The 14,485-nt window shown below is 44.6% G+C and overlaps 1 protein-coding gene across 1 annotated transcript in view; it reads right to left on the bottom strand.

Moving 5' to 3' along the window:
- insrb (insulin receptor b) overlaps positions 1-11,573 on the bottom strand; it is a 74,379-nt gene extending 62,806 nt beyond the window's left edge. Inside the window, exon 1 of the mRNA XM_079158300.1 lies at positions 11,425-11,573. Within this exon, the coding sequence (XP_079014426.1) occupies positions 11,425-11,518 (94 nt within the window). The 5' untranslated portion in view covers positions 11,519-11,573. The remainder of the gene's footprint in view (positions 1-11,424) is intronic.
- Between the last annotated feature and the right edge of the window lie 2,912 nt (positions 11,574-14,485).

Here is a 14,485-nt window from a genome sequence, read left to right as displayed (position 1 = left end):
CCGTTTGACAGGGTGCCTGATAGGAACCGATCGCTGGAATCCAAACACTAAATATCCAGTGCGTGCACACGCGTAGTCCGACGGAGAAACATGTCTCGTGTCCATCGTACATGTGAGATGGACATGAGACGAGATGACCGATACTCTTTTACATCTTCACATTCACATAAGGGCTTAAGTTTGCACATATTTTACAAGACAATTCAAATAAAGCCCGTCTCTATATCTCCAGCATACAGTTGCACCTCTGCTCTGACTCCATGCTCAAAACCAGCAAACAAAAAGGCCAAGAATTTAAAACCCTCAGTCCAAACGTAACGCAGATAAGATGCTCATTGTCTTTGTATCTGAGGTTTTTTCCTTATTGCCCAGTTCCTCATTCCATTTCCAGGTCTCTCTCTCTCTCTTCATCCTTCCCTCTGCCTCATGTCTCTGCAGCGCAGCACCGCGCATATTTCAACTTTTCTGAAAAGAAAGTCACTTAGAAAGAACTTAGAACTGCATCTGCAAGTACGTGGAACCCGGCGTGTTCGGCCGTGACAAGATACAATACAAATCGCACGGATCTATTCGGTCCTTCTGCTTAAATCCATGACCGATTGTAACCGACGTGATCAATGTTTAGAAAATAACTGGACAGCTGGCAATACACCAACCAAGAAAAGAAAAATCTGAAAAATGCTGGCCACGCCTGACAAAAACAGCTAAACCAGGTGGTGCTCCAAACAAATAAAAAGCATGCTGGGGGGGGGGGGGGGGGCGCAGCATTCCTGACATACTGAAAACATTTGGAAACAGACAGAGGACTATGAAACAAGAGCAGGTAATCAAACGCAGGCTGGACTGTGCCGACGATATAGTGCAAGACAGACAGACAGACAGCGCACACCACACACACACACACACACACACACACACACACACACACACACACACACAGACACAGACTAGAGTGAGTAATACAAAAAACATCTGACGTTCCTTTTCATCTTCCCACGTTAGCGAGTGGAGCGCAGAGCGGCGTCTTGGTGTGGTGAGCCTCGGCCTGAGAGGGAGGCAGCCGGGGCTCGGTTCCTCCGCTTGACTTGCAGCCGCACGGCAGCAGCTGCAGAGCCCGGCCCCACCGACGCTCTGACCCACAAACCATATCTACACATGAGGCTGGACGAGCTACGCCTGCCTGGTGGCTGTGCCAAAACTCGCCGTCTTCAATCCCATATGGCTTTCGTTCTTCCTCAAAAAAAAATAAATAAAAAAATTCAGCCCGCCTGCCTGCTTTAGACCTCTACGTTTGAGCATTGGCTGTGAATGCTACATCTCCAATACTATCCTGCTTCATGTAGTGCTGCAGTGTGTGCTTTAGCCACTCGGCATTCAGACTGAAACAGAAAAAAAAAAAAAAACAATCAAAGAGGAAAGAGGGATTCAGACAAGGAAGGGAGCTGTGATGGGACAGCTGCCCAACATGCTAACTCGTTCTTTTGACACAGAGTAGTTTTTACCTCCAGCTAAAACAGTTTAAGGGTTTAGTGGAGGTATTCCCTGTGTGGTGAATGGACGAGTGAGCTCATCCCAAGCGTGGCAAATCCTATTGATTTGGATTGCTGCAAGGCTGCCAACTCTGAGCTACTGCCGAATCCAAAATTTGAAGCAAAAGATGAAAAACACCCAGAGAGGAGGAAATAATTGGACTCTAACTGCCTTGAAATTAGTGTGTGTGTGTGTGTGTGTGTGTGTGTGTGTGTGTGTGTGTGTGTGTGTGTGTGTGTGTGTGTGTGGGTGTGTGTGTGTGTGTGTGTGTGTGTGTGTGTGTGTGTGTGTGTGGTGTGCCAGAGAGAGGAGATAAGTTAACAAGCACAGGAAATAAGAAAGCAAGAAAAAGACACAAAATAAAAAGAGGCAGAACTTGAGCGATGGAGAAAGCAAAGCGGCTCAGGAGCAAACAGAGAGACGGGGGGAGAGTTGACGAACTAAGACGGAAAAGAGGGAGAAGCAGAGGGGACGCTGGAGGGATGGAAAGCAGAGGGGCCAGGTCAGTTTAATGGCCCGTTTGTCTGCACTGTTAGACCACCAGCTCTCAGTGGCTGCTGCAGGAAGACCTCACACTCACACAAACACACAAACACACAAACACACATCACGCCTCTCCGCTTCCCTTTTTCCATATCTCTCCCTACCTCTACCTTTTCTTTGCTCAGGCCTGTAACACACAGCTTTGGGAGTGTCCCCCCTTCAATTTTAAGTCCAACCTAAATTAAATTGTGTTGTCTGTTTCAGCATCTGCTGTGTGAAGCATTTGTCCTGCGATCTCCTTTGAAAAAAAAAGACATTTGAAATCAAATTTAAAACGACGCCCCCTACGTTTGCATTAATTGGATTAATTAGATATCTACGTAGATGGATAGATGATTTTGAGCCAATAAAATGCGTTGTAAATTATATAAATTACAGTCTGCCACTTCTTACGGACTTGTTATCATCACGCATGAAGCAGCAAAGTTCTGTCAACATGTTATCTATGAACATTTTAGTCGTAGGATTTCGACTGTGAGCAAACATCCCCTCCGTCTGCTGTTTGTTTTTCCACAAAAACCCCTTTGCGGATTCCCAAAGGCTTTAGATCACTGCCCTCCTCTGTTAGTCTTCAAGTACAGGATATCCATGAGCATGCTAGGTATGGCATGGATGGAATACTGACGTCATGTAAACGTTGAAAAGCCCCCCCCGCCCCCCCCACCTCTCCACAGTCAACAAATCACTCCCTGTTACCTAGCCTGTGACAGACAAGTCCCTGGAGGGGAGGGCCTGTGGCCACAGCGGCATTGTAAAATGACTTCCATTCATTACGCTGTCATTTAACAGCAGGGCATGATTCAATATGGGCCCTCTTTAACTGTAAGTGAATTAGGAATGCTTGATGCAGGCTCATAAACTAGGCGCAAGCTCTTCATCTCTCTCTGTCCCCTTTCACTCCGTCTTGGCACGAGTCCCTCCAAGTGTTTCCTCCCAGATGGAGGCTGCAGTATCAGCGTCACACTGGGGACACTCCTTCCACTCCAGTCTGGCATTAAGTGTCGGTTTACCTCACTTCAAGAGCGGGACGCCTAATGGCCAGTTAAACATTGTTAAAGAGCCGAAAAAAGGCACGTGATGGACACACACACCAAAGTATGTGTCAACAACAATCCAATGAAAACTCGGTCTGACCTGAATGCTTTAAACGTTTCATGTTTTGCCATAATGCTTACATCTCTACTCAAATACTTTATTTTTTCCCAGTACATGTACACACTCATGGACATCGCAGCCTGCTTTTACTCGAAAGAAAACTTGGAACGTGTATTTAAGATCTCTGTTTAAGAGCTTTGCATCTGGAGTCCTAAAGGCGTCCGTGTTTCAGTGACGATGTTGACTTTTTTTGTTCAACATGGTTTCAACCTGCCGGTGAATTCACCTGTGCTGGAATCTCGCATGCAGTTCGGGGAGATTTTAATTTGCTTGTCTGGGAATCAATTTTGACAACCCGCTCTCTGACTCTGGTCTTTGCGAATGATTTCCAAAACTGTAAATTGCATTGCGTTGCAGTTTTTTTTTTAGAAAAATTAATTTCTGATAATCGATCTATTGAAATCCGTTTTTGGATTGTGAAGAGGCTGATTGTCCCAATATAAAGTTGCTCCATTGATTTGAACTAAATGTTTTCCCTTTTGAATAAAACACTGAGCGATGTATTCTGGCGTGTATACAGCTGTTAGTGGGTTTGTTATTACATGTATCACTGCCAGAGAAAGCCACTGTTCAATAGATAAATCTCCCGAAAAGCAGAAACAAAACCAGCTAATAAAAATCAATTAACAGTTAATAAAAAAAAAACTAATAAAAATCATACAAGCATACATTCTGTAATTGAATGATTGCATTTACTGCTTGGCCGGTGGTTTTGTGGGGCACGGCCAGACTCTCCATCTGGTTTCATGACTACGGTGGGTGAGATGGCGCAGAGGTGGACGGAGCAGTACAGCGGGCACACGAAAAGGAACCGAGAAGGGAGGCGCTCTGCGTACCCGCTCTCTGTTGTGCAGGTGGTTTCCATCTCCCTCTCCGTCTGCCGGTGAAATGCACCGACGGCCGTGTGCGCTGCTCACGGCACATGTTGTGAAAAGCAGAGGAGGTCTGAGGAGCGAAACGGAGGGGAAGCAGCGCTGCAGCTTGCCCGTCTCGAGCGGGACTTCTGGCGGACGCCTGTGATCGTCGGTAAGCACCGATCATGCAAAACTGACGAGCGGAGCACAAGTGGCCTCGTGGATCGATTCAAAACACTTTGTTATTGCAGCGAGGCTGGGAGGAGTAGGACTCAACTCAGCACCAGGTATTGACAGGCTGAGATTCAGTGAGTTACTCCCACATAGTGCAGCACACAAAATGATGTTTACAGGGGTAAACACACACACACACACACACACACACACACACACACATATATACAATATACCACTACAGACTAAGACATGCTGAAAATCCTACTTTCTGTAATCACACATACAAAATGCATGAATAAGTTAAATGCGGTGAATCTAGAAGTGTATTTATACAGAGGAGGGGAAGGAGGGGGGGGGGGGGGGGGGGGGGCATTGCACTACCAGCACATCCAGTGTAGTCACCATAGTAACCCATCTCAGGCTAGTTCATCAGGACAAAAACAGAGCCGCCCCCCCCCCTCACACACACACACACCTCCACTGAGCACATTACACATACAAACAGGAGTGTTCATAAAAAGGACACACAGACATGTGTGTCCGTGTCACCGGGTGTTCACAGTGTGCAGGTGGACATGCTAAGCATCACTTAGGCCCAGCTGGAGCGAGCGAGCCTAATAAGAGAGGAGAAAGCTAAAAACAAAACGGGGTGGGGGAGAGAGAGAGAGAGAGAGAGAGAGAGAGAGAGAGAGAGGTGTCAAATGGATTGTGTTCACACCTTTAAGAGGTTTGAAAGAGGAGGCTTTCCCACCCCATACAGAGCGGGATTAGCAGGTGTGTGTGTGTGTGTGTGTGTGTGTGGAAGACAGGTCCGCAGGCTGTGCGCATCTGCAGTGTGAAAGAAAAACAAATCAGTGGATGAGAGAGTGAACCCTCTTACCCCTGAACGTAAAAGCAAACGAGGGGAGGGTGGGAGGGAGGATGAGAGATGGAGATGGGAGGAGACGGAGCTCCAGCATGAAGAGAGAGAGAGAGAGAGAGAGAGAGAGAGAGAGAGAGAGAGAGAGAGAGAGAGAGAGAGAGAGAGAGAGAGAGAGAGAGAGAGAGAGAGAGAGAGAGAGAGAGAGAGAGAGAGAGAGAGAGAGAGAGAGAGAGAGAGACACAGCTGAGATAGAGAAGGCCTGGACACAGGAGGAGGAAGAAGAAGAGGGAGGAGAAGTTGTTGTGTCACTAATCAAGCCTGTTGCATTTTTCTCAGACAGAATCTACCTGAAAAAAACCTACTAGGTCAGAGACGTGCACGAGTCATAAATCACACATACAGTGCTGTAGAAAAACACTCCACAAGGTTCTGCTCATTAAATGAGAGGATTTTGTCTGAGGTGCAAACAACATTAAAAGACGATACTTTATTTCTTAGGAAAAAATTGACCGATATATTTGTTGAAATGGCAGAATAAAGACATCTTTAACTAATAATCAATGTTCAAAGTGTGTAGTTATTATGGAGGAATTATAAAATCCAGAATCAAATTCAAATTACTGACAAGTTGGTACGCATTGGCTCTCCTCATTTGAACTTTATTATATTCATAAATGCAGTTTTTTTTATTATGTCAGAGTATAGAAAGAATTATTTCCAACAATTGCTAAAAAACTCAAGGGGTGTTTAGAAAATAAATGTAAACAAGTGTACATGCAGGCTTATAGAGATGTAACAGCCCTGTTACTGTAAACAGGAAGCGGTTTCTTCACATTTCCTTGGAAGACACAATCTTACTGACGTACGGGCTTTCGTCAGTGAGGTCAGAGAGTCAGAAACAGAAGAAGATCGGTGTCCGACGGACAGAGACGGACACGTTAACTGCTGCGACTGTTGCCCTCAAATTACAGGATGGTTTTGTAAACTGTAACCACCCGAGCCCAGATACAGATTCCCCCGTGTGACACAAACATTCAGCCTTCCTTCTCAAACGGATGTCGATAAATCTGGAAACACTTGTCTTAAAATGTCCTAAAGTTTTCTTCACCATTGCTTACATAAAAAAGTCTGCCGTCCACTGGAGTGCCATAACAAAGAGAAAAACACGTCCATCTCTTGTACTGGGCAGGCGTCGGCCAACTGAGCCAGCGGTTTTACATCATTTCTACCATTGAACAGCTGTTTACTCAGCGAGGGTTGAACAACAAACTGTGGAGGCAAAGCCAATGGGACGACAAAAAGACGGACTTTCAAACTCACTCACATTCAGACACGGCGTCGGCCGGTGTCTGGTCCTGCCTTCTAAAGATCACTTTGCTGATCCTCGCATTACAGCGCCGGCTCAACTTGGATTTTACTGTGTGGAGTCACCAACGGTTTAAAATAGGGCCGATCCAAACAGCAACGAGGACTATCACATCAGATTGTTGCGGCATGGCGTCACGGTGCTCTGTGTGTGTGTGTGTTTGTGATCCCCCCCCCCCCCCCCGACTCAACCACATTTCTGTGCAGTGAGAAGATGTTTACAAAAACAGCCACGGTTCTCTGTCGAGGAATGCGAGTCAGGGAGAAGGGCATCAGCTAAGCATTAACAAAAAGAAGAAAAAAAGACTAATGCACATATTTCCTCACATGATACTGTGTGATGGATATGACAGTTTCCAGAATATGAATGAATACACGAGAGGTCTCCGGCTGAGGTTCACACCATAGCTATGGACAGTGAGGCTTATGGGTTGTGTAGTTTGTTTGTAGACTAAAATCAGATATGAGGTAATATGTGGCTAAAAGAACTGATTCAAAGTCATCAAGACCATATCATTGTCCAGTCGTCAGCATGCCTTGGCTGGTATATTTCTCCTTTCGTTGCCTATTTAAAGCTAGTTGAAACGCCCCTGTACGTTACTAATTATTTTCTCTACTTTCCAAAAGCTGAATTCAAATAATCCTTTTTAGACTTTTCAAATCGATGATAAAATGTTAACGTCGCTCTGGAGCGTCTGTCGAAAGCCAACAAAACTGAACACACAAGCAAACACACTCGAGTCTGTTTACTTGTCGGCTGATAAAACTGTGAATTGTGGCGGTGAAAAAAGGTCAGGTTTGTGTTTTTCATCCTCCGATTGTGTTGTTGGGAAAGACGGCAAAGGAACACAAAACACACACACAAGTGCAAGCTGAATGGAGAAAAAAAAAAATGCATTGGCCAGTTAGGAGCAGTTGTAAGGGATACTTGGAAAGATAAGAGCAGAGGAGGAAGCACTTAGGAAAGGCACCCCAACAGTTAATTTCCTTTAGCAGTACATATTGCCTTCCTGGCCAACACTCAAAAAACGCAGCACACAGCTGGTGGAGTCCTCAGTTCATGACCCCCATTGTCTGCAGGCTCTGTGAACACGGACTACCCAAACGTACAATGGCAATCTGCGTTCAGCGGTACAGCCGCATTGTGAAAGCCGCCATTCTGCATACAAGCCCATTAAAACATCCAGCAAAGGGCCGTTCTACCAGCGCGGCGCGAGAACAACATGCAACAACAGCAACAGTAAATCACTCCGGACTCATTTTGAATGTATACAGCATGTGTGAAATGACGTGTAGAAACATTAAAATGCTAATCATGTGGATTCAATGCTATGTTAACACATTCTAATTAGCGACAGGTGTGTTTGTATCTGGATTCTTCTTGAAACCTACAAGTCGTGTTGTGCCAAACCCTCAACATCGCCAATAAGCATTATTATGCTTTGTTAAGCTGTGGTTAAGATTATTGTGGAAGAAAACCAAAATATTAGTGGTGTAACGGACCGTTTACTGACGATCCGTAGCTGCCGATATTCAGTAAAATCATCGCTGATCGGCATTTAGTGTCGGCGGCAATAAACACAACATCCATTGTGAACAACAAATCCTCGTAGAAATCGGCAGGAGGAGAGCTAGTTAGTGTCAGCTGTTGTGGCCACCAGGGGCAGCACAGTCCTGCTGGGCTAAGAGAGCTAACAGGTTGCATTGAGTTACATTATGATGCCTTCAGGCTCTATTCAGTAAAAGTGGGCACTGGCCGATTGTAAATTATAGCGTTATCATGAATAAAGATTTCTGCTGTGCTCACTGGCCCTTTGAGGTCTCCTTAAATAAAGTATTGGATTCAGTAGAGGGATTAAACTGTGACATTCTTTGCCTCAAACATGAAAGCTCGCTAACTTCGTCACAAACACACATCGTGCAATTTGTCCATTTGATGAATTGGATGTTTTCGGTGGGTCAAGGGGGCCACTCGGGGCTCAGGGGCTAGTGCTAACATGCAGCTCACTCTTGAGCCTGCCGCTCTGGTACACACTGTTCTCATGCATGACCACCTCCTCCGGACACACACACGGAAAACATACATTGCCCGGAAGTGGGCAGGTCAGGAGCTGAGAGATGAGATCCTGCAGACAGCACAGGGTGGCTGGGGTGCATACAGATATACGTGCAACACACACACACACACACACACACACACACACACACACACACACACACACACACACACACACACACACACACACAGGCACCTACATGGTGGGCCACTTCAAACACATTCCACAGCACGCACAGCATTGTCGGAAAATGCCACTGTGCACTCCAGTGAAGAGAGCCCCGAGAATCCAAATGGGCTACAGACAAACTCACGAGGACATCTCTAGTCGTCCTAATTTTCAAAATCAACACGTTACTCCACCAGCAGGGTCGGGAAAAACAACCATTCAACTGTCGGTTGGCCCTGAATAAATGAGACTGCTTTGGACATTTGATTCACATCGTCCGGGTGGGAGATTCTTTAGGCTCTGCCGTCTGACTTAACTTGATTTAAGAAGCATACAGACTGTGGAAAGCATACGTAACAACACGCATGCACACTACCCCTTTCCAACAGAGCTGTGCTTACAAGCCTGAGAGGAACAAGAAGGGGGCAAGGCTCCCAGTTGCACAACTTGTTTTTCGCGAGTTAAACCCGGAGACAGCTACTTACTTCAGAAAACTGCTGATGACTATGACAAACTGACACAACCCAATAAAAATCCACAAACAGTCTAAAAGGCTTTATTGCTTTCTGTAGAGAGCGACGAGCACAGCCACAGCGTGGTTTGTATATCAATATGGCTTCCTCTTTCCCATGACTGAGGTGGAGATGTCAGTCAGCGTGTGGATTCAGAATTAAATATTTCAAGTATTTTAGGCGTAAACAACTCGAGAGTGCCAAATATGGTCACTTCCCAGAGAATTGAGTGCATCAGGAAGCAGAAACAGCCAATGACATGGACCCCACTCCCCGAGAGAGAGAGAGAGAGAGAGAGAGAGAGAGCGAGAGAGGAGAGAGAGAAGAAAGAGGAGGAAGGAGGGGTACCAGCAGCCCTGTCTCATAAGACCCCCTTTCAGAGGCCTCTGTTCTGTCTGCATACATGACCTGTGTAAAGGAGCCAGAACTTTTCCTTTGAACCTGGCCGCCGGGAGCAATTTTTTAAGTAATACAACTGAAAGTTTGAACAGCCTGAACCTTTAAATAACAAACAAATTAAATACAAGATACAGCACGTTTATTAATGGTTTCATTAAGCTTGTTCCCTAATTTTAGACTGGCGTAACAGCTCACTTGCTCTACCCACACGTACCGAAACACTGTGTGGACTTGTGCAACACATCATCTAAAAACACTGTACACAAATCTCAAAAAATACAAATGTAGGTCAAAGGTTAAACCGCTGATAAACACAGTCACATGTTGTTTAATTAATTTGTATTTCGTCTATTCTTTATTAACAATTAATATGTTTTCAATTGAGGCAAGCTGAGTTACCAGAAGTTACCAACCACATGGTCAAATTATATGTGTTATCTACTTTAATTAAATTGTCTCCCACTGTCAATACCTTTTTAAAAATATAACAAGATGGACTCATACAATTTGGTCTATTATTGTATAATTTATCCAATAGAGATCTACTTTAAGATTGTGGATGATCTTTATTTTTATATATATATATATATATATATATATATATAAAGATTAAAAGTGTCTTTCCTCCATTATATGACTGCTTTAATGCAGCCAACAATAAACATCAATTGAATACAAAAAAATGATAAATGATCACTCCACTGGTGTTGTTATGGTGAGGTTAATAGGCAGTTTACAGCGGGACCATTATCTCTCTCTCTCTCTCTCTGGCACAGCAGAGCGACTGTTTATGTTACTCGCTACGATCTAAAAACCCCAATTCATTGATAACAATAATAAACGAACACCACCGCAGAAAATAGATCCTCCGGCGAGGAAGACGCCCATGCTATATGGTGCGATCTGTTCGAGAGCAATGTAGGCTAATCCACCACCTATAAAGAGACTTCTTAGCGTCGGCGGCTAATTTGTTTACGTTCAGGCTGCAGCAGCCGCGTGTGTGAGTGTGCGCGCGCGCGCGCGAGCGTTGTTTTCGATGCTGCGTCTGTCGCCATAAGAGGCCTAGCTGCGCGCACAGGGCCAATCCTGCTACTCCCAGTTTAGACTCGCTGCAGCAGACCACACTCGTCCAGTTACAGCGACTAATCTGGCCCTGGGGCTGGCGCATCCAACACAGGCCGCTAAAATATGTGTGTACCTTTAAGAGACGGCGCGAGAGAGAGGGGGGGGGGGATTAATCAATAAATGTTACGCAGAAATATCAATTATTATCGCGCGGCTACGCAAAACGCAACGCCTGAAATTACTAGCCCCTTAATTAGACCCTGTGTGAAACTTTACGCATGCGCTAGATTGAAGGCGAGAGCCTCGTGACTGAAATCGCAATCTTAATTGATGAAATAAAGAATAATAATAATCGTGGTGTTTTTACGGAGCACCATTAGCCACGTTATATTCCACAGGGGACTTAATAACAATGTCAGTGATAAGACGAACTCACTTCAAATGTTCTAACAACATTCCTGTTGTAATTACAGAGTCTGTGTGGAGCTCTTTGGTATGTTTACGTTGTCTTCTTCATACTTAATGGTAGTTTATCCTCCTATAGAGACACAATAATCATAAACTAATGTAGATGCTACACGTGTAAGTTCTCCTGGTATCACTTTGAGTAACAAATCATTAAATTGTGCTTTCTTCAACATGTCTTTATATCAAATAAACAAGGAAACAGTAACAAATGTGTCATGACAGACATACAGCCACATTGCTAAAAAAATATTAAAAAAATAAATACTTACTTTCTCCGTTTATTAGTCCACATTGGCATATAATGCAGGTGCCGATGATTAAAAACACAATTTGTGCTCGCAGCTTTAACGTCCACCGTCTCATTTTGACTTGAAGATAAGTTGAGCTCACCTCTTCAAGCGTCTCAACAAAAAAATAAAGAAGTCTATTTCAACAGACGTTGGGATATCAAAAGTACTGAACAAAGTCCTACAAATGAAGGTCCAATACAGCCCACTGACTCAACGTTGCCCCCCGTGAGCCGGGGGGGAGTTGTGCATGTACGAGTATCTTCCCAGCCAAGTTTGTGATGTCGGCTGTGTGAGCCCTGGAGGAAAACGCAGACCACTAAATAACGTGATCTTGGCTTCTGGCAACTCATGTGCGAGTAAAGATCTTCATTTTCCATCAGTGAAGGCGACAGTCTCCACGTCCATGTGTCCAACGCTGGAGAGGAATTACAAGTATTATTTACGCAAGGGAGGGGGGGGTGGTGCTACTTTTGGGGGGTCCCCCGATGGAGGGCCAATGGCCCCGTGCGCACTGCTCCAATGAGGGAAAGACCCACCTTAGAAAAACAACAATCGGTAGGAAATGCGTTCAAAACAGCCTCTCCTCTCTTGGGTTCCTCCCGCAGAAAATGAGCTGAAGTTATGGATCTCGCCAAAGAATTGGAGACGACAAGGTTTGCGCTCTCTCTCGTTTATAGTCCACAGGTCCTCTTTTATATCACACCCCCCCCTCCTCTGTTTGCGTGTATCTTCTCAGAAAGCGGAAGCTTTTTTTTTAAGACAGATGGGAGCACATCCCAGGAAACTCCTACGTGCAGGAGAAGCGTGCAGCGGTACAGCTTTTCCCCGCTACGACCTTCCTCTGAACTCCTTCACCTCCGCTGGCCACCTCGCGCCGCAAACACCCATAAAAAAACGAACAAAAAAAACGGGAGAAAGAAAACAAAGAAAACTTGGGAGTGAAACGTGACTTCTCTGTCTCGTCTACTGCGTAAAGAGGGGAGAGAAAGAAAAACAACGTCTCCGTTTAACCTGCACGCTGCTGTGAAGTGAGGAAACTCTCCACCACGCCGCCCGATGCTTTTTCTCAGATTAACGTTAGCTGATGGGGGGGGAAACAAGCTAACGTTAGCTAGCTAATCCAAAACAAACGAGGTTTCGGTGACGGCGATAGAGTTAAAAAAATAAAAATAAAAACACACACACGCGCGCGTTGACAAAGTCCGTATCACGTCCCCGATAGTGAAACAAACGTCGAGGTAAACAAACGTAAAAATATTTTAAAAAAAGACGAGCCCAAGTGTTAAAAACTTGGATTCCCGTTCCGTTTAGCGGTTGCTCTCCCTCAGGTTCCCCCTCTTTCCGTCTCTCTCTTTCTGCGAGTCTCTCCACCAGTAAACAAGTCCTGCCAGTCACCTCAGCTGGGCCACACGTGGTCCGCGGGAAAACACGGAGCGGAGTCGCCCGGCACCCAACCAGCCAACCGGGGTCCGGATCGGGACTGTCTGAGCCGGCGCTGGCGTTAGCGTCAAAACACACCGGTGCTCTTTGTCGGAGGAGAGCGAGGGGGGGGGGGATGCACATCAACGTGCTCGTTAAAAACGGGAATAGAGTAAAATAAGATTTATTTAAAAATAAATATGTCGAGCATGTATGTGTGTATAAATGGAAATAATCACCTGCTAAATTGTCTAGTTAATACTCAGCATAGTGGATTGTTAGATAAAGGGAAGTTTGTAGCCTGTTCTTTAGTGCAACTTGTGGACAAAATAACAGAAACACAAGAGTCCTGCAGTAATTATCATTTTAAGGCATATTATGATTATGATTAAGCTCCTGATCATTTGTTTTGTCTACAAAATGTCACAAAATTACCTGCATGTTTTTCAGACGACCAACAGTCCAGAACCCAAGGTGAGTTTACCATCATAGAGTAGACAAAGAAAAGCAGATAATCATTCAAGATTGATCGCTATCATAGCTTGAAAAATGACTGCGACGATTAATCGATTATCAAAACAGTTGCAGTTTAATTTCCTTAATTGATCGAGTAATCTTCTCAGCTCTTCTCAGTTTGAATATTTGTCCGCCTGTTTGGCACTTGTTTTTTTATTATGATCTTGTATTTGGTTGAGAAAAAACTATATAAAAATGGTCTTTATAGCGTTATTTCTCAACCAAAAACAAAATTAACTAATATTATCATTTGAAGACTAGCCTTGATTTAAGTTCACAATGTTCACGTTGATTTACTGACTGAACAAGACAAATTCATTAATTTGCAAACATATCTTCAGCATCTCTATACGTCGATTTCTTGCTCACTTATCATCCAATATAAGTGTCAATACCAATATAGTTGACATACATACAGATATCATTTTTTTTAAACAAATATTTTCAGATAGTAGCATAGAAGCAGAGAGATTTGTGGCCAAACCAACACGGCTCTGTGTCGTGGAGCAGTGTAAACGTTACACACTGCCATGGCCCTGCAGCCAGGAAGCAAAATACCTGCCAGCAGTAAGGAAGACACACACACAGTTCCCTCACATTTACATATTATCCTTAGAATGAAACCTGTCCTAATGATGTAACTCAACGATTCAGACGCACAACACCTGGGAGCTTTTCTAGCACCTTCAGGGTGGCTGAATCCTCTCTCACCGTAACATGGGACAGGTAGAAGGCACTACAATAGAATATAGTACAACATGTGCTTCTTGTATATCACGTAGAGGTGCAGTGTGTGTGCTTGGATGGGTACGTACTGGTCTACTCTGCTAAGAGCTTGTTGAGCAGGCTTGTTAATCTGAGGAATGTTGTTACCCAGTGAACAGAGTAAATGAGGTCTTAGCGAGATTATATGTCACAGGTCTGAAGGACTAAGGGTTGAGGAATCTAGTCAAAACAGATCTCTTTGTGGTAGTCACGCTGTCTGACGCCAACTGGAGGCACACACACACGCAGTCTCTTCTCATACTCTCTTCACACACTTCGTCCCACTTCCTCTCAGGTGCTGTGCATTACACCACTTTCTTTCCTTTTTGCAGTGGGAGTA

The sequence above is a fragment of the Pholis gunnellus genome (assembly GCF_910591455.1).
Source record: "Pholis gunnellus genome assembly, chromosome: 4".
NCBI lineage: Eukaryota > Metazoa > Chordata > Actinopteri > Perciformes > Pholidae > Pholis > Pholis gunnellus.
Note: the sequence above shows the minus strand (reverse complement) of the source record. Positions and strands in the feature narration are given on the sequence as shown.